This window comes from Electrophorus electricus, chromosome 17 (genome assembly GCF_013358815.1).
Source record: "Electrophorus electricus isolate fEleEle1 chromosome 17, fEleEle1.pri, whole genome shotgun sequence".
Classification (NCBI taxonomy): domain Eukaryota; kingdom Metazoa; phylum Chordata; class Actinopteri; order Gymnotiformes; family Gymnotidae; genus Electrophorus; species Electrophorus electricus.
In genome coordinates, this window is record NC_049551.1 from 1,872,963 (window position 1) to 1,899,937 (window position 26,975).

The 26,975-nt window shown below is 39.5% G+C and overlaps 2 protein-coding genes and 1 long non-coding RNA gene across 4 annotated transcripts; 1 reads left to right on the forward strand and 2 right to left on the reverse strand.

Annotated features, from left to right (window-relative positions):
* Positions 1–77: 77 nt before the first annotated feature.
* sftpba (surfactant protein Ba) lies at positions 78–5,565 on the reverse strand. Its single transcript, XM_027019079.2, has 11 exons — positions 5,483–5,565; positions 5,005–5,069; positions 3,902–3,976; positions 3,214–3,336; positions 2,747–2,857; positions 2,577–2,657; positions 2,291–2,474; positions 1,930–2,081; positions 1,776–1,856; positions 1,427–1,534; positions 78–1,034 (listed from the first exon to the last, which is right to left on the reverse strand). The coding sequence occupies exons 1-11, from the start codon at positions 5,538–5,540 to the stop codon at positions 999–1,001; spliced, it is 1,074 nt and encodes a 357-aa protein (XP_026874880.2). The 5' UTR covers positions 5,541–5,565; the 3' UTR covers positions 78–998.
* Positions 5,566–6,331: 766 nt separating this feature from the next.
* On the reverse strand, positions 6,332–11,405 carry LOC113583004 (piggyBac transposable element-derived protein 4-like). Of its 2 annotated transcripts, XM_035535723.1 has the most exons (5): positions 11,304–11,405; positions 10,993–11,052; positions 9,501–9,542; positions 9,190–9,249; positions 6,332–8,272 (listed from the first exon to the last, which is right to left on the reverse strand). In XM_035535723.1, the coding sequence occupies exons 1-5, from the start codon at positions 11,339–11,341 to the stop codon at positions 6,355–6,357; spliced, it is 2,118 nt and encodes a 705-aa protein (XP_035391616.1). In that variant the 5' UTR covers positions 11,342–11,405; the 3' UTR covers positions 6,332–6,354. The 2 variants fall into 2 exon arrangements, with proteins under 2 accessions (XP_035391616.1, XP_026874879.2); XM_027019078.2 differs by lacking the exons at positions 9,190–9,249; positions 9,501–9,542.
* A 130-nt stretch (positions 11,406–11,535) lies between these two features.
* Positions 11,536–15,066, forward strand: LOC113583013. The gene is made up of 3 exons (XR_003411209.2): positions 11,536–11,671; positions 14,346–14,422; positions 14,792–15,066. It is a non-coding gene; the product is annotated as an uncharacterized LOC113583013 (long non-coding RNA).
* The last annotated feature ends 11,909 nt before the right edge of the window (positions 15,067–26,975 follow it).

The window sequence follows — 26,975 nt, forward strand, 5'->3', positions numbered from 1 at the left end:
GACTTCAGATTTACTCATCAGAGAACTATAGGAGCTACTTCAATTCCCCACACACCAAAAAAATACAAACACAAGGGAAGGCTTTTGGATTTAATAACACACTTGACAATCATGTACCACTTTATATCAATATAAGTGATTGAGTATTAGCATATTGGAAGAACAAGGTGACGTGAAGCTTTTTTAATTTATTTATTTTTTATCTTAAACACTGGAAGAGAAGGAGACCAACACTCATCTAGTGGGGTCCAGTGGGTAATAGAACTCAAACGCCACTTTATCTAAAACTTGCATAAATCCTGTGTGGCCATTTCTAAATAATCTGTCTTGCTTACTATATATGGTGATTGTATAAGTACCAAAAAATCCTGTGTAAATCAGATGTCGGTCAGCTCACTGGCTGGAAAAAAAGTCAAAACATGTTTCTTTACATACTCAGTCATTTTCTTATTTACCCAGCACTAGCAGAGACCGCAGTTATGTGTAATACAGATCACAGCTCATGGTAAACACGCAGTACAGATTAGTAAAACAAGACCGTCGTGTCTCTAGGGGAAGAGGCAAAGGTCAAAGTTCTTTCAGAAAACCACCTTTAAGAAGCTGATGTGTGTTTTACGAGGAGATAACAGGGCCAGTGAGAGGTTCACGTCTGCCGCACAGAAGGTAAACTTGTTCTCCTTTGAATTTATCAGAAACCGAGTGGAACACAGACTATAGTGGGACCATGAAGTATGTGTCATTTGAATGTGCATGACTTACAATTATTAGTAAGAAACATGAATGGTACAGCATTGTATGAACCAACAGCCACATCACTGAGGTTCCTGTAACTGCAGTAACCCCTGTACAAGTGTTTATAGAGGAAGAAATGGATCTGTACTTGTTCAGGACTGTAACAGACTGATGCATGTCTAAATGTTTGAGATCGTAATGACAACTGATGGATGATATCAGAACTGTCATGTTTTGCAAGGCAGATGAGAATCTTGAGCTCACATCTAGTTCCACACGGTCCTCTGGCAGAAAAAAACCACCTATGATGGAAACATTTAAAAATATAAAAGTACAGGACATCCATGAAACACAGCTACACTACAGCAGAGGCCACTTCAATGAGGACTAATACTTAGTATGATGCACATACTGGGGAACCTTTTTTGATTTAATATTGCACTTGACAGTCATATCTTGAATTATGTACATTTTTACAATCAATATAAATAAATGATGAGTGATGATTATTGGCATACTGGAGGGTTTAAAACAGACCTGTTCCTCGTGGCACTTCAGGCCTCCTCCCACAAGATCATTTTGGAGTAATTTAAGCACATTTTAATTATTTATACTCAAACCCAACCAACCGGGTGAAGAGCCTCTACAGTGTGAGAGAGGTGGAAATGTAACAGGGTGTACTGCACACGCTCACCCTGCATCTCTCTGCTGTCTGCAGGTCTCTGCAGCTGTAGCTGGGGCCCATAGAACAGGGGTCACCACCAACAAAAGTCTCCTCCTTCCTAGCACACAGTTTAGCCCTCTGAGCACCATGGGGACAAAAAAAACCACAAAAAACTACTTCACATATAGCTATTGAGTTTCAAGCTGTGTGTGAACATTACATCCCTGTACCCAAGAAAGCACTTCCATATTAATTTAATTTAGCCTTTGATGCCCTCTGGTGGCTGGTAAAGTCCATGCAGACACACATTGCCATTATCACAGTGTTGGTTTTCTTAGTAATCTTTGAAGTAAAAGCAAACAAACTGCAAGCACATTACCTCACACATGGCTAGAGCTGCTTCCTCTTTACCCAGAATTCCTTGAAGCTGGTTTCCATAGCGCTGAGTAAAGGGCTCACACTGCAGAAGAAACCGAGAGGAAAGAGATGAGCAAAGTTCATTTGAAAGCAGAGTTCAAAAATGAAGGACTGACCTGCTGCAGGACACCGGGATATGACTGGCAGACTGTGCGTAGGAAGGAAGCAGCTTGGAGCTCAGAGGCATTGAAGCCGAGACGCAGACGAGATAGAACGGCCAGAGTAAGACATGAGTCACAGTCGGAGACAACGGATTTCACTGGAGAGACTGATGAGAGATGAAGGGGAGGGATGCCCGTGTCAGTAACGGTGTCATTTGAAAATTATTGTAAATCTCCAAAATAACAAACACGGGGTGAAGAATCACATGCAACCATGCTGAGTACGTCAAGTAGGGAGAACTGGACCTAAAGGCGTTGCCTGCTGAGAAGAGCGTTGCTTTAACGCATGTAACGCAACATGCGTTAAACCCCTGACCTTTGGCTGGTTTTTCCAGGCCTTGGCACAAATGGACGAGAGTGCAGATGGAGTTGGGGGATGCAGAGTTCAGCAACATGTCAATCAGCAGCTGCACGTATTTCTGAATCATCCGTGTGCACTGGCCCCGCATGAGGGTAGGAAGCAAACCACACACCGGTCCCAGCAGGCCGGCGACCACAGCCTGCCAACGACAAAGCACACCGTGGACCGTGGATGCATTTGGACACTGCGCATCAAGTCAGCAACGTTTTTAAACATGATATTTGTATGTTTATCATCTTACCTCTGTCTGTGCTTTGGGTAAGAGACATTCCAGCACCTTCAGAACATATGTGCAGAGTGTACAAGGGACTGTGGCATAGATCTAAACAGGAAATCATCCATACCCACAGTGAGTATGTACAGGGGAAGCTGACAGGAAATTCAGCTCTCGCTCTTTCCCTCGCTCCTTACGCTGAATGTGGGCATCCTGATGGTTTTGTGCATATGGTCCATGAAGTCCTGGATCTGACCTCTGAACTGGTGGTCACATAATCCCAAGTAAGCGCAAACTTCATCAGGCTTCTGCAGACAGACAGACAAATATAATTGGTATCGGTAACTTATGTTGCAGTCTTACCTAAAATAGGTCTAATTAAAAGTAAATAAAATAAAATTTTTAAATAATTGAAAACTTAATAAAAAAAAACAACATCTAGGGTATCCTTGAGTCAATTAAATGTCATATATTTTAGAATTATTCTTTCAGCTGTCAAAAGTTAAGCAGCAGTTGTAAGTGAGGGTACATGCGAGCTCAGTTAAACATGCAGGATTAATAATCAGCATCCATGCTAAGACAGGGGAGCTGTGGGAGACATGAGGTGCCCTGCTGCTGGAGGCCTCCAGGCTGTTGTCTCAGCACCACGGAGTGCTTCACGCACCATCATGTTACTGAGGAAGCTGAGCGTCAGGGGGAGGTTCTGCTCGATCTGCTCACGGCACAGCTGGGATATCTCCCCAGGGAGCGAGTCACACAGGCTCTCCAGAGAGTGCTTCAGCTTGGCCTGGGAAGCAAGCAGAAGGCCAAGGAGGTCAGGAGGTTCATAGCACTGGGTGAGAGAAAATGGTGAGAGAGCGCAGTCAGCCCACTAAGAAGTACGGCACAAGGAACTGGAACATTTACTCCTTTGTTCTTTCGTAGCTGAGAGAGATGATGTGGTTATTTACATAGTGCATTCTAAAAACATTCTTGATGTGGTGTGTGTGAGAGAGAGTAAAATCAAGTCAAACACAACTCAGTTCAGAGTCTAGACTCCTCCAGTGCCATCTCAGCATCCTCCCTTTGCCTTCCATCCCTCAATCAAATCTCTTTTCCTTCAACTTTTTGTAAAATATTGATGAAGGTAAAAAAAAAAAAAAAAAAATTAAAAAAAAAAAATTAGTATCACACCCATTTCCCCTGAAAACATTCGTCAGCTTCAGGAATTTATGCAGTGCATTGTAACAATCAAATCAAACTTTCTAATTTTACCTTACAAATTATTTTACCTGCTTCTGTTGAAAGACGACAAAACATTACATAAAGACATCTTAAATTTGTACTTATCCACACATGTGATTTGTTTCTACCTGGAACTGCTGATCAGACATCAGATGCTTCAGCAACTCTATAATTTGTTTGCAGTCCTGACAGGAATCATCATCCTACAGATATGTGGACAGAAGGACATGGTTAAAGGAATTTTTTTTGCGTGAATTTAACTCGTCCCCAAGTATAAACTCGCCTCACAGCCGTTAGTGTCAGTATGGAGATTTATTATTTAAATATATTCGAATTACTCTCTCCCCCAGTAGAACAACATTTATTAGTGTCAGTATGGACATGCAAATTAATACACTAATCAAAAGTGGCTGTCTCCTTCCTTTATTTTTTTCTGAAACACTGCAAACGTTCTGTCATATCACAGACTTTTCTTTGTATTGGAACACTACTGTGGAGGTGAAGGAGAAGTGAGATTAGACTGCTGCTGGTGTAGCCTTGGGTTGGGGTATTCCGAGCTCAGCATAGAGCAGCATGAAGGGTGGAGGGAGCCCAAAGCTCAGACCTCTTCATTTGTGCCACTCATGTCAACTCTGATGGTGGCGTCTGATATCGATGCTGCGACGTGCCCGTGACCCTTGCGTGCACGCTTCACATTACATTAAACAGAACTGAAAAGCACATACTGCTTAGGGCAAAATTAAAGTGTTCAGATTAAAAGTGAGCATAATGCATTTAATTTGGACCATTTTTTATTTAAAAAGTTGAACTTGCATGAAAAACACTAAACAGTGCATTTGTTCTCTCTCTTTTTTTTCTTTTTTTTTTTTTACACCCAATAGTTACATGTAAATTGCCATAAGAAAACAAACAAAAAAAACCTTTTGGCTTCTCTCTCTGATCACTCCAACTTAAAATGTAAACAGATTATGAACTTACCAAAGTAATGCCAAATAAACATATCTGAGAAAGTTCTCAACTAGCATCCTCTTAATGTGCAATAGGCAAAGTCTCCAGTGATATAAGCAATCATGAACATAAACATTCAAAAGTCCTGAAATGCAGTAAACAGTGTACTAGACAACGTTTTGGCCCTATGTTTTACCATTTTGTATGATATAGCCTTTACATTATACCAGAAATGTCTAAATTACTGAACTTCTGTTTCATTTCCATGAAATCAGTAGCTCACCAGAACTTCACCAGCAGATGTGTCAACTGCTTGCACAGTTTCTCCATCGACAGATCTCGCTTTGGCTGTGAAATGAGGAAAATCAAATCTTAAGCACTTCCGTGATGTGCCACACACCTCTCCAGTACCTGTGCAGATACTTAGTGTCCTTGTTAAAGGCAACAGCAATGGCACTTTACAGTATTTTTAATTTAAACAGTCAAAGGCCTGGGCTCGTATTACGCTCAGACTGTACCCTGATTCAGTTACGCTCTGAGAAAGTACAGAAGGAGCCATCCAGTACATCACAAAATAACAGCTCCCCCCCCCCCCCCCCCCAGTAAAACATTTTGTGTTGAGCTTATATTGAAATTTGAACAAATTATGATACAGAAATATGAACGCATCACATCTGATGCAGATAAAATATTTTGCCTGGTGGCAAGAGAGTACTAAGTGAACAGACCAAAAAACAATTATTTTAGGGCTTCATATTTACCAGTTCCCAAGAGTGGCAGGGCTATCAGGATTGTGAGCATCAGCGTGTCCATGCCCATGGTCAGTCTCTGGATTGAAAAACTGCTGCAGTGATCTCAACTCTGGCCCACTTTATAGTGTCTGAGAGTGTGTACAGTGAGGAAGCCGCAGCAACAAAGAGCCTCCCGGCAGGCTGCTCCAGCAGCTGTGATGAAACCACAAGTCCAGAGTGTGATAAGCAGAGCACCTGTGCCATTCTCCCAGGGAATCGGAGCTCTGACAAAAAGCCACTTTTGAAACTTTTTATTTGACAAACAGTGGCTCAAGATCTCGTGTATTCAGTACTGAGGTGGCCTGTTTCATGGTTCTTTGAAAACAAGCTGAACTTATTTCACCCCTGTGTGTTTTTTTAACCCTGGGTTTGGATCCACATGAACTGTGAAGGCCTGGAGAAGAATGAACGTAAGGCAAGACCTGAATAGCTACATCAGAGGGAGAAGGTGATAGTTCTTAAAGATTACTCTACCCAGAAAGGCTAACACTGATATGACTGATATCAGCATTTGGTAAAGGCTGAAATTACCCCAACGACAAATTCTTTTAATAGTCTGGCTAAATAAGCTTGTTTAAATTGTGCTGTGTGCTTATAGCTTCTCCATCTGCCCCATATCTGATCAGGAAGACAATAGAAACCAGAACCGATCGAATTCTAGTATGCCCAAGAGCTGGTGTGCCCCCTTCCTAAAGATCCACTGTGTGTAGAAATCAGTTCCCACCTGCAGCGAAACACCAAAGCTTGTACATTTTTATACATGTTTTTTAACTGCTCTATAGGAGAGATGAGCTTTAGGATAGGGGTACTTTGCAGGAGATGCATCTGCCTCTTACTACCTCCTATGACTTTAAGTTTTTGTCATGCCACTCTGTGAAGCACAAACGGTCCACAACCATGCAGAGTGAAACGTTGCAAGATCTGCACCTGAACATTGTTTTCATTTTACAGTGCACACATTTCCTCCTTCCTTGTGAGGCTTTCAGGTGAGGCTCAGTAGATAACTTGCACACAGGAACAGGTAAGCACCCGTTTTGCATCTGCTCTGGGCCTTTTGTCTGTATGGGCACCTGTAGTGATTCCTGTGGCTGTCCACCACCAGCCAGCTCCATGCACAACACCTCCCTGAAGCGCTTCTGGGTGAGGGGTTTCTGGTGCCTTGCTAGCACCATCTCCTTATGGATGATGAAGCTGTTCACCACCGCAATGTCAATAAAGTGGAGGAACAGCTTCACATACCAGCACCTGGTCTTCTGCATCATGGAGAAGTACTTCATGAGAGTGTCAGACGAGTCAACTCCTCCCATGAACTTGTTGTATTGTCTCACAGGCTCTGGTATGGGGACCTCTCGGAAGGACCAGGTGCCATTTTCACTTTTGACTCGTCGCCGCACAAATTCCCCATCGTAAGCTTTGTGTACAGTGGAGCACATTTTGACATCTTGCGTGTCCCTCCACTTCACAAACAGCATTGTGCCAGCCCTGATCCATCGCATGCCACCACGGTCCACTTTTTTTGGCAAAGCATTAACTGTTGTTTTTGGGAAACCTATCCTGCTCTCACTGATGGTTCCACAGGCTCCGAAGCCCATGCTCTGCAGGTGAAGGAAGAGTTTTGAACTGGTATAAAAGTTGTCCGTATACACTGTGTACCCCGTGCCCAGAGTAGGCACATGGATCAGGTTGACAACAGCATCAAAACTTAGGCCATTTCCTGACGGATTCCTAGCCTTCCCCGCATAGATAGAGAAGTTATATGTGTAGCCGCTGACGCTCTCAGTCAGGACAAACAGCTTGAACCCCCTCCTGGTGGGCTTGTTCTTCATATATTGCTTTATCCCAATCCTTGCCTTAGTGGCCACCATACGTTCGTGTATAGAGATGTTCTGGCGCGGGTGGTAGTAGGCTTGGCAGGAAGTCAGGATCTGGTCCTGCAGCGGTTTGAGGGTGAAGAGGCGATCATACTCAGGCTGACCTCGCCGCTGATAATGTCTGACATCTTCTGCTGGATCACTCATGTGAAGGTTTGCGCTGATGGCAATATACCGCTTCCCAGTCATCACGAAAGCAGGAAATGGGAAACTGTGCAAGCAGTCCCTCCTCCACAGGTCCTGGATACACGAAGGCCTCACCAGTCCAAGATAGACAGTTATGCTGAGATACTTAAACATTTCATTAGCGTCTATATCTGTCCACTGACCCTTCATGCCCGCTGCGGTTCTCTGTGCTGCGTATTTGTTCGTATTTCTGCACAGGGTTCGAATAACCTCTTTATGGAAGAAGAGCTGGAAGATTTCCAAGGGGCTGTATTCTGTCTGGAAACCTAGCTGAACTCCTGGGGTCTTCCTGGGGTGAAACAGGAATGGAGGAGGCCTCTCATCTTCCTCTGAAGCATCGCGCCATCTGTCCTCTCGTTCTGAATGTGATACTGGGGCTATGTATCTCTCTGCTAGAGTTGCTCTCCACTTTCTGTGTGTGGCCCTAAATTTTTGCCTAGGTGAGGTGCCTGAGGGCTTTCCAGGTGATGGGGATGGTGATCTGAGCAATCTTCTCTTTGCAGGAGGTGGGCTTGTGTTTCTGCTGCCTCTCACACCAGCCTGTCCTCCAGCAGAGGTGTGAGGGGTGTTGACGGACTGGGAGAGGGCAGAGGTGTGAGGGGTGTCCTCACATTGGGGCAGAGTAGATGCTGAAGGCCCTGGAACTGGGTCAGAAGAATTGGGAGAGATGCCATGTGAGGGAATGCTGGATGAATCTGCTTCCCTGCAAAAGAGACAATCAATTGAACAAAATAGATAACATGGAAAAAAACAAACAAACAGATAACACTGACACACCATGATGATGCATCAGCAATATATATGGTACATTTTACACTGTGTGGTAGGTAGCTAACAACTTGCTAAACCATATTAGCATAGTAGGCTACACGATTATTGCGACACACCATGACATGCTATATTTTACATCGTCTAAGGCCTATGAGCCCACAGAAGTGTAGGCCAGGCTCAATGTAACATCACATATCTTTCTCTGTAACGACAAGAGAAAACAGATCACTGGAGTTGTTGTTCATCTGTGGCGTTTTGTATTTTGAGTATTTTGACTGTTCTCTCGCATTTAAAAATGGTCTGTTGTGTTTAAAAACTTTAGCGATTTTAATATACATGTGACAGTTGGTAGCTCCATGGCTTGCATTTACACATCACCACCACCACCACCACCACAAATAGACATTAGAATAATATAATATAATAATAATAATAAACAGCAACAGGGGAAAAAAGTTTCCATAGCCAACTCATGTATACAAATGCATACAATACCAAACCAACTGTACAGATATGCACAAGTCTCTTCATACACACACACACACACACACACACAGGCAGCCAATTTGCGTATATTGTACTCTCTACTGGAAACCACAGCCCCCTGCGGGATTTCGCATTTCCAATATTTATAGCTTAAAACAGCATTTTTCATACCTCTCGAAATTCTCCCAGGTTATATGAACCATAAAATAATTTGACAAAGTAGATGTTCAAGTATATATTTAAAATATATACTTAAACCATATTAGATTAATTGCTAATAGGCTAAAATATTATGCTACAGAAAAATACACTTCAAATGTATAGTACACATTTTCTCATGCACAAACGTGAATTTACACGTACATGTCCGGCATGGCATCAGTTCCTTGCACGAATGTGTCCTCTTCCTCCGAGTCCATGCTGCTGTAAGTTTAAACAAAACCACAAACCCTTTTACAACACTCACCAAGCAGCTTTCCAAATGTCCGAGTGCAAGCCCAGTGGGCCAACTAGCAGACTAATATTTCCCAGTCCTGCACATAATGTTCAACAATTGTTAAACCATATTACAGTAATTGTTAATAGATTACCATAAAGATTGTTATTCTGGAGAAAAATACACTTCAAATGTATAGTTTACATTCTCTGATGCACAAACGTTAATTTAGACTTACATATTGAGCACGAAGGTATCCTCTATCTCGGAGTCCATGCTCCTGTAAGTTTAAAAACCATAAACCTTATATATGAGTGGAGGGTACATTAATTTTTGAAGCCAAATGTGAGCTGACATCTTTTGTGCGCTTGCGCAGGAGATAATCCACCTAGTCTTTACTGCGCATGCTCTAACAGGGACAGTCCCTTTGCCCAAACGCAACGGAATAAAAATATACGTCCCCTTATACCTTATCTAGTGATAAATCGCCTTTAATTAGTAAAGGTGTGCCTTCATCTCCATGAGTTTCTTGAATGAAACTTTTACTCTCTACATCACAAAAAATATATATAAATAATAATAAAAATAATCAAACCTTCACTAGCTAGTTCGCAGATATGTCATTTGTTAGCGAGATAATAGAATAACCTTACATGAAGCATCCTAACCACACTCCACATTCAGTCCTTCAAGAGGAGATATGTAATATGTAACATTTTGATTCTCAACCCGAATTAAATTTTGATGCCAAGTGCTTCTAATAAGAAAAATATTAGAAAATATTACAAAAGTTAGCGCTAGCAGCTAGCCAATTAGCAAACTACATACGGCCCTGAGTGTCCGTCAGGGTCGTAGACAGTTGCTAAAATATGCTAAGCTTTATAAGGTTACATGTTTTTAGTTCAGTTTTAACATATAATGGGTTTCGTCTGACCACCCATAAACAAATGGGCTTTGACTAGCAGTTCTACGTGAAAACCTTACATTTCGTAGTCGCTAAGGGCTCGAGGACATTGCGTTCCGGTTACCATGGAAATGATGTACAAAGTTTTGTACGAAGTAGGAAGACGTGAACAAGACAAAGGACTTTACCGACATTTTCACATGCTGTCTAACAGTGTTATACATGTCCTGTGGTGGTACGTGAGTTTTCTATGACAAAATTTGAAGTTATTTACATTTGAAGCGTATATATAAAAGCCTTTATTTTGCAGCCAGAATGTTTCCAACCACGTTCTTAACAGTTTACTTCTATATTAAAATGAGAGTAAATATATCATTACTCGATTCCCAGCTGTGTTGAACTAAAAAAAAGGTTACAATTAAAATACAGTGGATTATTAAAAACATTTACTATTTAATGTGTTCCACGTAAAATCCTATATATATATATATATATATATATATATATATATATATATATATATATATATATATATATATATATATATAGAGGACGGTCTCTGTTTTTTCTGTAACTAGAAAAAGTCAAATTTATTTATATGGCCCTTTTTACAACTTGCCCCAAAACAGCTTTTTCAAAAGGTCCCAGTTCAAACCTAGTGGGCTAATTAGCAAGCTACTATTTCCCTGTCCTCCACATAACGTTCAACAACTTGTTAAACCATATTAGATTCATTGCTAATAGGCTAAAATATTATGCTACAGAAAAATACACTTCAAATGTATAGTACACATTTTCTCATGCACAAACGTGAATTTACACGTACATGTCCGGCATGGCATCAGTTCCTTGCACGAATGTGTCCTCTTCCTCCGAGTCCATGCTGCTGTAAGTTTAAACAAAACCACAAACCCTTTTACAACACTCACCAAGCAGCTTTCCAAATGTCCGAGTGCAAGCCCAGTGGGCTAACTAGCAGACTAATATTTCCCAGTCCTGCACATAATGTTCAACAATTGTTAAACCATATTACAGTAATTGTTAATAGATTACCATAAAGATTGTTATTCTGGAGAAAAATGCACTTCAAATGTATAGTTTACATTCTCTGATGCACAAACGTTAATTTAGACTTACATGCTGAGCACGAAGGTATCCTCTATCTCGGTATCCATGCTCCTATAAGTTTAGAAACTATAAACTAACATTTTTGAAGCCAAATGGGAGCTGCCATCTTTTGTGCGCCTGAGCAACAGCTAAAATTAGCCAGAGCATGCGCAGTAAAGGCTAGTTGGAACGGTATCTCCGCCCAGACTACGGCCATATTTGGTAGTGCATGCTCCCCCGCTCTCCTAGTGCCTGGAGCAAACACAACAAAACAATAGAAGGTGTTCTCCTATACGTTATAAGAGATGTAGTCAGCATCTCTTATATAAACCAAGAGAAGGCTTGCTGATCGGTTTGGTGAACACCTTGGGACCATCAGAAGTGAGGACACTCACAAGGTGAGTAACTGCAGTGTACTGTAGTAAGACAATGTAGAGATATCGAAAACTAGTAATGCAACTGTGTACTTTATGATTTTGAATCTCTCTCTGTCTCTGTCTCTCTCTCTCTCTCTCTCTCTCTCTCTCTCTCTCTCTCTCTCTCTCTCTATATATATATATATATATATATATATATTATAACATATATTATATATATGTTATACCACTATCAACAGTGCATATCACACTGCCCTGAGCATCACTGGGTCACTCCGACCACGTCACGGGCCACCTGGTCCCTGCATACAAACAGAAATGAAAACTCTCAAAACCTGTTGTGAGGACATTTAAAAAGTGGACTGGTGAAGGTTCAGAAAATCTCTGCACAGGCTCAGACTGCTTGGATCGGGATATGTTTAGGACTGTTACTAACAGTCTGGATTAATACACAGAGAAGTGCTAAACGATTGTACTCTGAGAAACTCAAACAGCAGTTCTCAGGTATGACTCATCCTCTGTCTGGTAGGGATTCAGACAGAATGCTAATTTAAAACTGAAAGCCCCCCCATTCAACAAATGATTAATACTTGGCAAACAATTTGAAAGAGTTTAAGTGCAGATTTTAAAGACAAAAGGACAGTCCTGACACATCCCCCCTGACTCCAGCCCACAGCTCCACCTATCACACCTCCATTGAGTGTGGCCACCACTCAATTGGCCACTAATCCCCCCAACCACAATCACAACAATAACTGTTTTGGAGAGGGACGTTAATAGACAAGAGACAGATCCCCTGCAGTGCAGCAGGACCTGACCTTGTTTCTCACACCACCTTGAACACTGTGCTGAACAACTTCCTCAATATAAATGTGGATTTATAAACGATCACCACATTTCAAACAATATCTGTTCAATAAAGGAACTCACTGATTATTGCGAAGTGTTAGAATGTAGCCATTTATATTATTATATTATTTATATTTACATTTTTTGCACAAGCCATCTGACACAGTCAGCCACAGATTTATTTTTGATACTTTACTTTGAAAAAAAATCTGGGCCACTCTTTTGCTAATACAGTGAACCTTGCCTACGCAGTGTCAGATGCTCTGTGTTAATACAGGCAGACAGTAGGGATGTCTGACTAGCCCTTTGCTTTTCCTCATTTCCACGCAAACTGTTAGTCTATTAACTATATTTTAGAGGCATCAGTATGGGTGAAATCATTTTCAAACTTCTTGGGCTTAAACCTTAAAAATGTGAACGCCTACCATTGTACAAATGTGATGTTACCTCCATAATTATAAAGATGTTCAAAGTATGAACAATGTATTTTATATCCTCATTGTTAACAACATACAGAAAAAATTAACATTTGTTTGACCAGATGTTTGACCATCCAAGGTTGTGACCTATTGTGCAAAGAAGGGACTGTCCAGAGATGGGTATGCATTCTCTTCTATAGAAGCACCGCAATCAACTATTGCGCAATTATGCAAAATGATGTTCAACTTCAGCAGGAGAAACAAATCTCTCCAAGTATGGAAGGTTAAAAAATAAAGGTTAAAAAAAGAGTTAAAAAATAGAATAGCATATGTTGGACTTAACCTTGTGGATTTTACCACACTCAACCAAACTATTAAAATAATCTTAATGGAACTCATAGATTAGAAGACTCTTGAAAAATCTTGCAAGTATATGGAATCTGATACCTAATTTTCTCTTCAATAAAGTTGGTGGATTAAAATCTTTCTTTATATGCCCTTAAAATATTATTACAATACCCATAAAACTAAGCCTTTCACAGACGATCTTTGTGGTTATTAATTTACAAACATAATTTTTCATTCAAGTTCAAGTTCAAGTTTAAGTTTGGTTTATTTGTCACATACATAGTCATACACAGTATAACTCGCAGTGAAATGGTGGAGAGTGCTCTGTCCAAACTGAGGAAACAAACAAGGGTACATAAGGAAATATCTATCTATCTATCTATCTATCTATCTATCTATCTATCTATCTATCTATCTATCCATCTATCTATCTATCCATCTATCTATCTATCTATCTATCTATCTATCTATCTATCTATCTATCTATCTATCTATCTATCTATCTATCTATCTATCCATCTATCTATCTATCTATCCATCTATCTATCTATCTATCTATCTATCTATCTATCTATCTATCTATCTATCTATCTATCTATCTATCTATCTATCTGTCTGTCTGTCTATCTATCTATCTATCTATCTATCTATCTATCTATCTATCTATCTATCTATCCATCTATCTATCCATCTATCTATCTATCTATCTATCTATCTATCTATCTATCTATCCATCTATCTATCTATCTATCTATCTATCTATCTATCTATCTATCTATCCATATATATATATATAACAATATATGTATAATATGTATATATACACAATGTACAATGTATATATGGATATGTGGATATATGTGTATGTACACAATGTACAATTCCAGATTACAAATGTACAGATTTACATGTTACATGGTGGTGGTGGTCCCCACAGTTTATCAGTTTCCCTGATTCAGGGCCTGAATTGCCTGTGGGAAGAAGCTCCTCTTCAGTCTCTCTGTATTGGTCTTCAGGGAGCGAAATGATAATGATAATGATAATTATCATTTTATTATATACTCTGACTTTTGCAACAGATTTGGTATCAACTGAAATGCTGACTATAAGATAGTATGTGATTCTATCCTTCATGGTCTTCTCTCTTCGCTCAAAGGTAAGCACAAAGTTCCAAACGATTTTTCTTTAAAGAACCATGTGATCTCTGTTAAAGGGACTGATACTGAAGACAAGATTTGGCAGCTATTATCTCATAAATCCACTTCATTAGTAACCATACAGTGGGCAGCTCAACATACGCAAAACAGCCATTCAATCTGGCCTCTCCCATACAAATATATTCTTAATAATACAATTAAAGAGCTCCTTTATAGAATAATGCATAGATACTACAGTGTAAATAGTACTTTGAGTAAATTTCTCGATGCATGAGTGATGAATGATGAATTGTAAAGGGACAGATTCTTTCAAGATTTATTTTTCTATGGTATATTTTCTTATTCTTTCTGGGTTTCTCTCTTTTTAGATTTGTAAAGAAGGCTTGGAAAAGAAGTCCCTCTTAAAAGTTACTGTTGTATTTGTTTTTGATGACCCTTTATTTAACCATTATGAGCATATTATAGTATACCTGATTATAATTATAGCTAAAGTTTATATACATAAAATTACATTTATCAGAAAAATACCCTTACATGTGACCTTTGTACACATGGATCTACGTGATTGCATATCTATATTAGTGAAATTGTGAAAACATTGTAAATCTATGGACACGTTAATAGCTTTTCAGTTTTATTTAAATCCAGATAGTATTCTTCTGTTTTTCTTTTCTTTTCTTTCTATATAAGAATTTTGAGCTTATATTTTATGTATCTTATTGGCACTACTGGTCATATGTATGTGATTTTTTGAAAACTAAAAAAAGCTTGCCAGCTAAGTAGGTCCCATTTTCTTAAGAATTTTGAGCTTATATTTTATGTATCTTACTGGCACTGCTGGCCAAGTAGGTAGCTGCCAAATCGAAAGCACTTAATTCTGAGACACTGTTAGAGTCATACAGTGCATATACGTGTTTCACACTGCATGGTCGCTAAGACCTTTAGAATATTTTGTTATGGTTAACATGGAAATGAATGCATGTCTGGTCTGAAGACGTGAGCAAGCAAATTTGGAACTTTAAAATTATTTAAAAAGTTTAAAATTGTCAGGCAGTTGCTCTGATGGTAAGTGAATTTTCTATGACAAAAATCAGAAGCTGTCTTACATCTGAAGCATATTTTAAAAGGCTGTGTTTGGAGAGGTGATAGAAAGCGAGATGAGAAAAGACACGGTGCATTAGGTATGAGATTTCTGGCAAATGGGTGCATGTAGACGGCTGAAAACGGGTATGCGGGTTGTTATCCTAGTTCTAAGAAATTTTAGTTGGTGTGTTGGACTATGTTTTAAGATTATTCAATGCTATCAAATGATTAGACTTAAATAGCCAGAATATTTCCACCCACTGGATCACTAGAGGGTGCGTCTGGACTAATAGGAAAACCTTTCAAGAGGGTGTCATCACGTAATTACTTGTGTATGAATGTCACGGGACGCTGCCCCCCGCCCCAACAAGTCATGTGGTGTGGCCTGCAGCATGCAGGGGGGTTCACTTATGTTTGTAGCCACACCCCCGTGAAGGCACACACCTGTATGGGGTTACGTGTTAATGTGTGTTTGTCTATTTAAACCCCCGTCAGTGCGTTCCTTACCGTTGGTCATTGTTTGTTCGCTGATGTATGTTAGTGCGTATATAGTCATTTGTTGGATGTGATTGTAGTCTGTGTTTAGTTAAATGTATAAGTCATGTCTGTCATTAATGTTGTGTGTGAGTGCCATTGTTCTACATGTATTATGTTAATAAATGTTTCACTTTGAGGGAGTCTGTGTGTCCTGCTCCATGCTCTGGCACCCGGGCCAGAGACAACGTTACAATGAAAAACTGGAGTAAACATTCCATGACTCGATTCCCAGTTGTTTTGAACTAAAAAAGGGTTATAATTAAAATACAGTGTATTATTCAAAATGTTACTGTAGTAATATGTAACATCAGATATGTTATATCAGATTAAACTGTGTTTGTACAGTATATAGGTTGTTTTACTGTTAGTGTTTGTTTATTGTCATATGGGCTATAACAGGCCATAGGGACAACAGTTGAAAATCACCCAGTTGGCTAACACCGGCACATTTACTTAATGTTCACTGTAGTAAAAACCCAAAGCCTGCAAATAATAAAATAATGAGCAAGCACTTAAAACTCTCCATGTTTATCTTCACCACGGGATAAACAAACACTTTGGTCAGGTCTGGCAGAAGGGGAGAGGTTGTCTGGTCTGCCGTATCCAGGTACAGCTCATACGTTCAAGATGGGAATTTTTGCTGCTTAATCAAATTCAGTATTGCAGTGACCACCCATCGTGGTGTGCACTGTTTAGTAGCTCAGTCCATAATGAGTACTGATTGTGCAGATAAAATTGTTTTTCATTGGTTGATATGAAATGACAGGGAAATCTAACTGGGCCAGAGGAAGACTCCATTCTCAAAAGAAAATTATTTTGCTCTCAAAGATGTCTTGCATTTACTCAGGTGTTACTGAAAACTGCTACTTTAATTTGTTCATGTAGATAAGAGTTTTTCCACCTATTTGAACCAGTGCCCCTTCTGTTCATCTAGTTGAACCATACTGGATATGTGAATGGCACAACAGACAAGCTCATAGAAATGAATGTTATTCACATTATACACAAATACAAATCAATGGATTTCATTTTATTTACAAAAGACAAAAAAAAGTATCTTCACTGTTATCCCTACTTTTAAATTGTGATAGCCACCGTTTTGTTTTTAGACTGAATGTGAGCAGGCTGTTGAAGGGTTGCCTGCGTTATCAGGGAGAAGACAATCACATGTTCCTGCTCTAGAATAACATTTAAGCACCCTCTAGCAATGAATTGCTAATGATTACTGGTAGAACAGTTTCATTGCTGTTTAAATTTTACCATGTGAGTGTTTTAATTTAAAAACCTCCTTATCTCCTTCACAGATCCAGGCCTGCTGATGTAAGCAGTTTGTTAAGATTATATGTTTGTTAGGAATATAACACCTATAAATGGACTGCTTGTTTTGAAGAGGACTTATTATGCTTTTCCCTTTTTTCTGTTATATATTTTTGTGCATGTAAATATTTAGATTTGTGGCATTTAGCTGATGCTTTTATTCAAAGCAACTTACAATTACAACTGAATACAATTTGAGGGTTTTGCTGAGGGGCCCAGCAGTGGCAGGGCTTGAACTGGCAAACCTCTGATAAGAAGGTGAGTACCTTAGCCATTAAGCTTCCACTGTCCCTATGTGAAAGGTCTGAAAAGTTACAAAAAACAAAGTACGTGCCAGAGGGTTTCTCACACACCCAGGAACAACCTTTCTCAGCTGCCTAAATCATCAGGCAACATCTGGAAACACCTTTTCTTTTCCATTATTACAAGATCATGCAATATCATAACAAAATCCTTATTCACTGCCTACTAGCAAACTTGTCTAGAACACAGCTGACCAATCAGAGCACACTGCGCTCATTGTGTGGGAGGGCTTAAAGACAGGAGCTCTAACAGAGGGAGAGTAAAGAAGAAAAATAATTTGTTTTTGAAACATTGAAGCATGTAAATATATTCTAGTATACCACAAAAATTACAAGCACTGAAAATGAGCAGAATAAGTTGACCTCTAAAGTTTCCCCTTTAAAGTTGACCTCCTCTGGAAGGGGAAATGTCCCTTGCCACTGGTGATCTGAAGAAAGCCCTGACTTTGGTTTCCTGATAGGTAGCTTTTGTCCTCGTAGCTCAGGTTATTCTTGAATGGTATCTTCCTTAGCTCTTCCTCAATGGTAATTCGAGTAGGAGCCAGAATCCCCCTATAACCAGCACTGAGCACGCATACAATGGTGCATTCTGGGATCATATTATGTATGGGAAGGTCAGCTAGCATTGTGACTGTATGTACACTATTGTCTGACACTGACACCTTTGTGCAAGGCAAGAGATAACAGCTCACTCTTTCGACATATTTTCCAGAAATAAAAGGGAAATTGCTTCTTTTTCTGTGCAAAGTCAAAGTTACCAGGCAATGTACTTCCTTATTGTAATGAACTGTGTATATATGTGTGTGTATAGGTGTGTATGTGTGTATAGGTGTTCATGAGTATATAGGTGTGTCTGTGTGTGTGTATAGGTGTGTCTGTGTAATCTGAAATAGCTGCTTTTTCCTTCCTTGAAGACATCTTATGGCATTCAATCAACACATGAGGTTATACTCTAACTAATTAGCATTTGAAAGGATAAACAGTACATTACAATAATGAGGAAGTTAGGTTTGATGAAACTGAGGGTTTTCAACAGATGTCTGCAAGGCATTATCGGAATCTGTATTCACTTTTAAGATTTCCTCCAAATATAAAGTTTTACATTAACTTTATTAAAAGCAAGAATAAAATATTATGGACTGAAAAATAGGATACAACATTATATACAATACATATTTAATTCTATTTCAGGAAGGTTTTAAGGGAGCATTTTGCGAATTTTCTTTTTGCAGTCAATATAATGAGGTCATTTTTATTCTTGCTTATGGTGAACATAAAGCTTTTGTGACTATATGATTGTGTGTCTGTTATACTTGAGCAAACCTTTTAAAATCTCATTATTGTGATAGACAGCATTTTTGAAATCTGAATTCTACTGCACGAAACTGATAGCTTGTTCCTTTTCCTTCTGTTCAGCGGCTGTTCATAGCTTCTGCATGGCTCCTGCTAGGCGATGGAAAACTACCACCTTTTGCTGATCATCCAGCAGAGGAACATGTGAGTTGGGAAGAACGAGGAGGGACTTTTTCCTTCAAGCTCGGGTCCTCTACCAGAGGCCTGGGAGCTCGAGAGTGCTGTGTAGTATCTTAGCTGTTTCCAGGACTGCTCTCTTCTGGATAGAGAACTGAGATAGTTCCTGGTGTCTGTTAGAGCCCCTAGTAACGGACAATAACCCCAGTTGTCTTCTCCCCCTACATCTTTTCTATCTCTCCCTTCAGCCCTTGGTATCTTTTGAGCTTCTCATGTTCCTTTTTTCTGATGTTGCTATCACTCAGGATTGCTACATCTATTATTATGGCTGTTTGTCCACCACTACTATGTCCGGTTGGTTATCCGTTACCAACTTGTCTGTCTGTATCTGGAAGTCCCACAGGATCTTCGCATGGTCATTCTCCAACACATTTAGGGGTGTATCCCACTTAGATCTTGGAGCTTCCATCCTGTACTTGGCACAGATGTTTTGGTATACTACGCTTGCTTATGGTGTAACATGTTCACCCTGCCTGCTGGCATCTTGCGTCCCACTGTTATGTGCTGGATTGTCTCAGGGGCGTCTTTGCACATCTGGGGTCCTGCCTGATGTGGTAGATCCCAGCTTCTATTGATCTCATCTTCAGAGCTTGTTCCTGTGCTGCCATGATTAGTGTCTCCGTACTGGCTTTCAGTACAGCCTTTTCCAGCCATTGGTAGGAATTCTCCATATCAGCCAATTTCACTATCTGCTGGTGGTACATACCATGCAGGGGTTTTTCCTCCCATGATGGCTCCTGTTCCTCCTCATTACCGTCCTGCTCCGCCGTCTGAGGGTTTCTGCCGTCTGAGGGTTTCTGCCGTCTGAGGTTCTCACTAAGCACTTCATCACTTGGGGCCATTATCCTGGTGTACTCCTGGATCTTGGTTTTTAATCCTGGATAGTGGCTCTGACGCTTGCTAATCCTTTGCTCCCCTCCTTCTGCTTAGTGTACAGTCTCAGAGTGCTGGATTTGGGATGAATTCCTCCGTGCAATATATATATATATATATATATATATATATATATATATATATATATATATATATATATATATATATAGTTTTCTACAAATATTGTTGGTAAAAATTACTTACACTGAACTATCATTGCTTGATTTCCTTATTAAAAATTAGCTGGGAATTTTATGTTTTCAAGAATCAAATGTTTTATTAAAGGTTTAATGAAAAGCTTAATTGAATGTTTATTTAAATGTTTAATTAAACGTTTGTTGCTGTCAGAAGTGAATTTAATCCACCTTGAAAAGCAGATTGCGCACTCTGCTTTCAATGTAAAAGCAATTAAAAGTTTACAATTAAAATTGTTTCTTCAGTAAAACATTTAAAGCTTGACTGGAAGGCTTTGTTTATTATCTTGGTTTCCCACACATCAGTATTGAAAACCAATATCATTTGTGTATTACATTTCACAGGTTTTCTTTCGCTGTCATTATTGCATAATCTGGCATGAAATCAGATCCACAGTGAAGCTCTCCAATCCATACACTTTCCCATTCATGTTCCTGCAAGGAAAAATAAGGGCTCATTTAACCATTCAGTATGCTGGCATGTGCATGTTAGCTGCTTACCGAGAAGAATGGCTCTAAGGGCTGGTCCCATTTCACCCCTGGCCTCTAGCACTTAGCTTTACCCCTGTATTTGGCACATTCATGCCTAGGGGTAGGGTGTCCAGATTCTTGTCGAGATAGTTAGAGAGGGTTCTAGAAAGGGTGCTTGTGGTTGCCATGATGCTATTCATAACCAGATTCTTATTGGCCTTAAGATCAGTTTTCTTATACTCTCACAGGTGAGAGCCGAGACTGATGGAACACGGAGATTTCTGACTTCGTTTTTAGATTTTGAGCTTTATAAAGAGTTATTCTTACAGGTATTTTGAAGGATGACATAAAATAAACTCACTTATAACATGCCTGTCACGGTACGGCCCCTCCCCCCGAACGTCTCCTCGTGTGCGTGTGTTCGTCAACGTGGCCACGCCCTCCCTGTGTCTCACACCTGCTCCGCATTCTGTCGTTATCATACATGTATAAAAGTCTGCGTTTACGCGTTTGTGTTGTTGGTGTTTGAGTCAAGTAGTCTGTGGGTTTAGAGGTGAATGTTATATGTGACATAAACGTGTTTATGTTTAACCCGACTTGTCCCCGCATCCTGCTTAAACCTCTCACGTTAAAATGCCTTATTCACTGTATTTACGGAACAATTCACAGTACCTCCTGTTACTAAATAACATACCCTTTATGAACAAAACAATACAATCAGAATTTAAAGTTTTACACCCAACATGACTCCTAGCAGGTAATTACATTTTTAATTCTTTATCAGAAATCACTGTAATTTGTAAATAGGCTGGCATCAGTCAATCTGTCTGATCGGTCAATAGACCAGGTCAGTCTGACTAGATTATGTGTACACACGTCAAGGGCTTTTACTACATGATCTTGCACTATTATTATTTATTTTCTTGGCCAGCTGATAATACATAAACAGTAGATTGGGATTCATGTTTAGGGGCTGTGTATGTGTTATTCTGTGTTTATAGGTTGTCCTAGTGGCAGCTTTGCTTTATTTATTTACTGAGTACAGATACTTCCACAGCTGAAATAGTATGAAAATGTGTACATGCCGGAGGGACATGGCGGACGTGTGCAGCTCCCATGCTAGCTGTACTCTGGAATGTCCCACTAACTGGCAAAACCGCTGCAGGTGTAAAAACTTGTCTGATGCGACGCAAAGGAAGAGGAAGTATCTAACAGGCTTTTATGACAAATTCATTGTTCAAATATGGGGTTGCTTTATTGGAAAATCCAGACTAACACTTTACATTCTTGTAGCCACATTCTTTTCATCTTAGTTTTCATACAGGTTCTCAAAAGTCCATGTTTAAAATGTTATTTTTCTGACCTTTTACTTAACCACGTAAAGACAGACATAGATAGACTGATTGATTAAAACCAGAGTTACAGCAGCAAGCAAAATCAGAGGGCAAATATTACATATTCAGAAAACAATAAGAATACCAACAACAAACATTTTAAATGTACATTGTAGGGCAGGAGATGGTAGAGCATGAAGTTTCATCACAGAGACCAGAGGAAGAGTTGGGTAAAATGACATGGAGAAACCAGGAACATGGCTTTTCTCCCAGACATCAATTACTGCATAACCCAATTTTGAACAATCTTAAAGATTTTGTTTTAAACCATTTGGTACCTCTCAAGGTTTCATTAGTTTTCCTTTTAATGTTGTTTTACTCCAGTGCAAGTTTTCTGTAAAATTGCTTTTGTAACGTTTCAGATGCTTGCAGATCAAAAATGTTACAGTTTAATTGTAAGTGGGACAATCCAAAACAGTAGTATGAGGGAGGGTCAGAGCCACAGTGGAGTTACCAAAACCAGGGAAAGAGAACAGCCCAAGCCAAAACCCAGTAAATCCAAAAGTGCTACGGCGAAAATGACAGTGGAGAAACAAGTGTGTGCAGTAAAGTACACAGATTTTCCAGAGAAACAGAACGTTTCAGGCAGAAGTCCTTCATCAGCAAAGTGTGCATCTAGAATCTTATATATATATATATAAGTGTCATATGTTTAGTTTTGGTACACCCTGTGTACTTGTAATTTTCTTTAATGTAAAAATCTGAAAACCCCAACACCATCTTGCTCATGTTGGGACTGATTTAGGAGGTCTCATGTCAAAGGAGTTCAGTAGGTCACTAAGAGAACCCACAACGCAGAAGGATCACAGCTGCTTCCTTGTTCATATGCAGTAGGAAAAAAATGTTTAAATTGCCATCAGGGTAGGTTTAATACCACAGAAATGTGTCTTTGATAGGGTGACTGATGTGTAGCACACATTGTGCTTAAGATATCTGTTTACAGTTTCAGATTTGGCCTGTTGTAGTCTGTCAAGTAAAACTACATTGTTTACACTGGGGTGTGTGTGTGGCCTTTTTATTCTGTATTATATGACTCAACCATGGTTTTCCCTTTTGCCTCGGCATGGGTTCACATATATGGATGTCCTGGCTTGCTGAACATAGACCTGGATCCTGTAAACCTGCCACGGCAGAATGCCTATTGTTAAAAGCACCATATAAATCGAAATTAACGATATTGACTCTTGGTCTTTGTAGATCCTTTATTCTTAGGTAACCAAATTTCACAAGTTTCACTCCACCATTTCACTGCGAGTTATACTGTGTATGACTATGTATGTGACGAATAAACCAAACTTGAAACTTGAAATTTCAGTCATTATATCCCAATCACAACACAACCTCAGCTGTGGGACAAATAAAAATAAAAGAATGCAATAATATTAAGGTTGTACCAGTGAATGGACGCATGCACAGAGAAGAGCGAGATTTATTAGGAGCAAATCCAGAGTCAAAATGGTTGGAACAGTCCAGGGTCATAGAGTCAACACGTAGATTACAAGAATACATGATCAACTAAAAGGAAATAAACACATGATTACACACACACACACACCAACACAAACATTTTTTAAAAATGGTGATAAGAACACTTAGCACCTAACACTAGTGAAAAACAAGATGGGCAAGGAACAGCCGCTGGGATTAACCCACAGGCTGGGAATCACAGACAAGGCATGGTTTTCAATGACCAGCAAGACGACTGTACAAACACAGGGATTAAACACATGGTCTGCTGGTAATCAGGCACTAAACAAGACAGTCATGAGGGCCAGAGAAAGTGAAACTAAATGAACAGAAGTCAAGCAAAACAAAGACAAGGCAGTGAACCCATGGAGACGGGTGCTTGGGCGGTGGCCAAGCATGGCAAAGGCACAGCACACATACATGAAATAAAAGCACAACTTTACTAGAAATAAAACAAGAAAAATCATTTGAGGGCAAAGAAAGCAAAAAGAAAGAAAGAAATAAGAACACTCACAACACAACCACATTAGGCAGAAGATAAATTGAACACAGTCACAATAACAGAGATGATAAATCTATGATTTAAAGCTCAACAAGATTTAGCAAGAAAAGTCATGATTATGTCAAGATTTGGCTACTGTGGCGATATCCTTGCTAACAAACTGTTGCAAAAATCCTAATTTTTAAAATGTTATTTATCTTAATACTAGCTATCATTCGTCAATCTGGCCTAGAGCACAGGAGGAAAATACCATCAAAGACTTTTTTTGTTCAAATTATTTGTTTTGGATCTATGGAGGGTATTCACTGACATCACTTATGTGTTTATGGAGGGTATTCACTGACGTCACTTATGTGTTTATGGAGGGTATTCACTGAGGTCACTTATGTGTTTATGGAGGGTATTCACTGACGTCACTTATGTGTTTATGGAGGGTATTCACTGAGGTCACTTATGTGTTTATGGAGGGTATTCACTGACGTCACTTATGTGTTTATGGAGGGTATTTACTGACGCCACTTATGTGTTTATGGAGGGTATTCACTGACATCACTTATGTGTTTATGGAGGGTATTCACTGACATCACTTATGTGTTTATGGAGGGTATTCACTAACGTCACTTATGTGTTTATGGAGGGTATTCACTGACATCACGTGTTTATGGAGGGTATTCACTGACATCACTTATGTGTTTATGGAGGATATTCACTGAGGTCACTTATGTGTTTATGGAGGATATTCACTGAGGTCACTTATGTGTTTATGGAGGGTGTTCACTGACATCACTTATGTGTTTATGGAGGATATTCACTGAGGTCACTTATGTGTTTATGGAGGGTATTCACTGAGGTCACTTATGTGTTTATGGAGGGTATTCACTGACATCACTTATGTGTTTATGGAGGGTATTCACTGACATCACATGTGCTTATGGAGGGTATTCACTGACATCACTTATGTGTTTATGGAGGGTATTCACTGACATCACTTATGTGTTTATGGAGGGTATTCACTGATGTCACTTATGTGTTTATGGAGGGTGTTCACTGACGTCACTTATGTGTTTATGGAGGGTATTCACTGACATCACTTATGTGTTTATGGAGGGTATTCACTGAGGTCACTTATGTGTTTATGGAGGGTGTTCACTGACATCACTTATGTGTTTATGGAGGATATTCACTGAGGTCACTTATGTGTTTATGGAGGATATTCACTGAGGTCACTTATGTGTTTATGGAGGGTATTCACTGAGGTCACTTATGTGTTTATGGAGGGTATTCACTGACATCACTTATGTGTTTATGGAGGGTATTCACTGACATCACTTATGTGTTTATGGAGGGTATTCACTGACGTCACTTATGTGTTTATGGAGGGTATTCACTGACATCACTTATGTGTTTATGGAGGGTGTTCACTGACGTCACTTATGTGTTTATGGAGGGTGTTCACTGACGTCACTTATGTGTTTATGGAGGGTATTCACTGAGGTCACTTATGTGTTTATGGAGGGTATTCACTGACATCACTTATGTGTTTATGGAGGGTGTTCACTGACGTCACTTATGTGTTTATGGAGGGTATTCACTGACATCACTTATGTGTTTATGGAGGGTATTCACTGAGGTCACTTATGTGTTTATGGAGGGTATTCACTGACATCACTTATGTGTTTATGGAGGGTGTTCACTGACGTCACTTATGTGTTTATGGAGGGTGTTCACTGACGTCACTTATGTGTTTATGGAGGGTGTTCACTGACGTCACTTATGTGTTTATGGAGGGTATTCACTAAGGTCACTTATGTGTTTATGGAGGGTATTCACTGAGGTCACTTATGTGTTTATGGAGGGTATTCACTGACATCACATGTGTTTATGGAGGGTATTCACTGACATCACTTATGTGTTTATGGAGGGTATTCACTGACATCACTTATGTGTTTATGGAGGGTATTCACTGACGTCACTTATGTGTTTATGGAGGGTGTTCACTGACATCACTTATGTGTTTATGGAGGGTATTCACTAACGTCACTTATGTGTTTATGGAGGGTATTCACTGACATCACTTATGTGTTTATGGAGGGTATTCACTGACGTCACTTATGTGTTTATGGAGGGTATTCACTGAGGTCACTTATGTGTTTATGGAGGGTGTTCACTGACGTCACTTATGTGTTAATGGCGGGTGTTCACTGACATCACTTTTGTGTTTATGGAGGGTGTTCACTGGTCACTTATGTGTTTATGGTGGGTGTTCACTGGTCACTTATGCATCTGAATATGTCATAACATCCTACAACATGGCTGTGTTCATTAGGGAAAACGAAACCAGCAATGAAGCGAGCGAATATCTGCTTAAATTAAAAGCCATCGGACTTGACAGAGATTGATCCAAATGAACCGTATTTAGATTTTGTTGCCAGGGAATCACAGTAAGCAAATCCTACAAAGGCCTTGCTGCTTGGCCAAGTCAGGATGTGCTGGTGAAAGTGACCTGGCCATCAGTGGATATTCTGGTTGTATATAATGTGTAAATTTGTACAAATATTTATATTTTATATTTTGTGTATATTTGTATATTTGTATTTTGTTAGCTACAATTTTATTTGAAAAACTGTAAACTAGCTAGACTTAATTTGTACTTAGGTAACATTGCCACTAAGAAAACAAACTCTCCTCTGATGTTACCATTAAATCTAGCATAAAGTATAAATTCTTGTGGTCATCGTGAACTTTAATGTTTCTTCATTCCAAGTTTAATGTTCAAATCTACAAAGTTATCTGACTAGCTGTCTAAACTGGGTTTATCTTACTAGAGAACAAAGGCTTCTTTTTTCTTTAGCTTTCAGTGGTCTGTAAAAAGATAGCGCCGA

Excerpts from the sequence above, each read along its gene's own strand:
- sftpba (XM_027019079.2), bottom strand. The coding sequence starts at position 5,540 with ATGGGCATGGACACGCTGATGCTCACAATCCTGATAGCCCTGCCACTC. Across the intron at positions 5,070-5,482 it reads CCTGCCACTCTTGGGAACTG|CCAAAGCGAGATCTGTCGAT; the intron begins GTAAATATGAAG and ends CTCATTTCACAG. Across the intron at positions 1,535-1,775 it reads CAGCTCTAGCCATGTGTGAG|AGGGCTAAACTGTGTGCTAG; the intron begins GTAATGTGCTTG and ends CATGGTGCTCAG.
- LOC113583004 (XM_035535723.1), bottom strand. The coding sequence starts at position 11,341 with ATGGATACCGAGATAGAGGATACCTTCGTGCTCAGCAT. Across the intron at positions 9,543-10,992 it reads ACTGATGCCATGCCGGACAT|GAGCATGGACTCCGAGATAG; the intron begins GTACGTGTAAAT and ends TTAAACTTACAG. Across the intron at positions 8,273-9,189 it reads ACTGATGCCATGCCGGACAT|GGAAGCAGATTCATCCAGCA; the intron begins GTACGTGTAAAT and ends TCTCTTTTGCAG.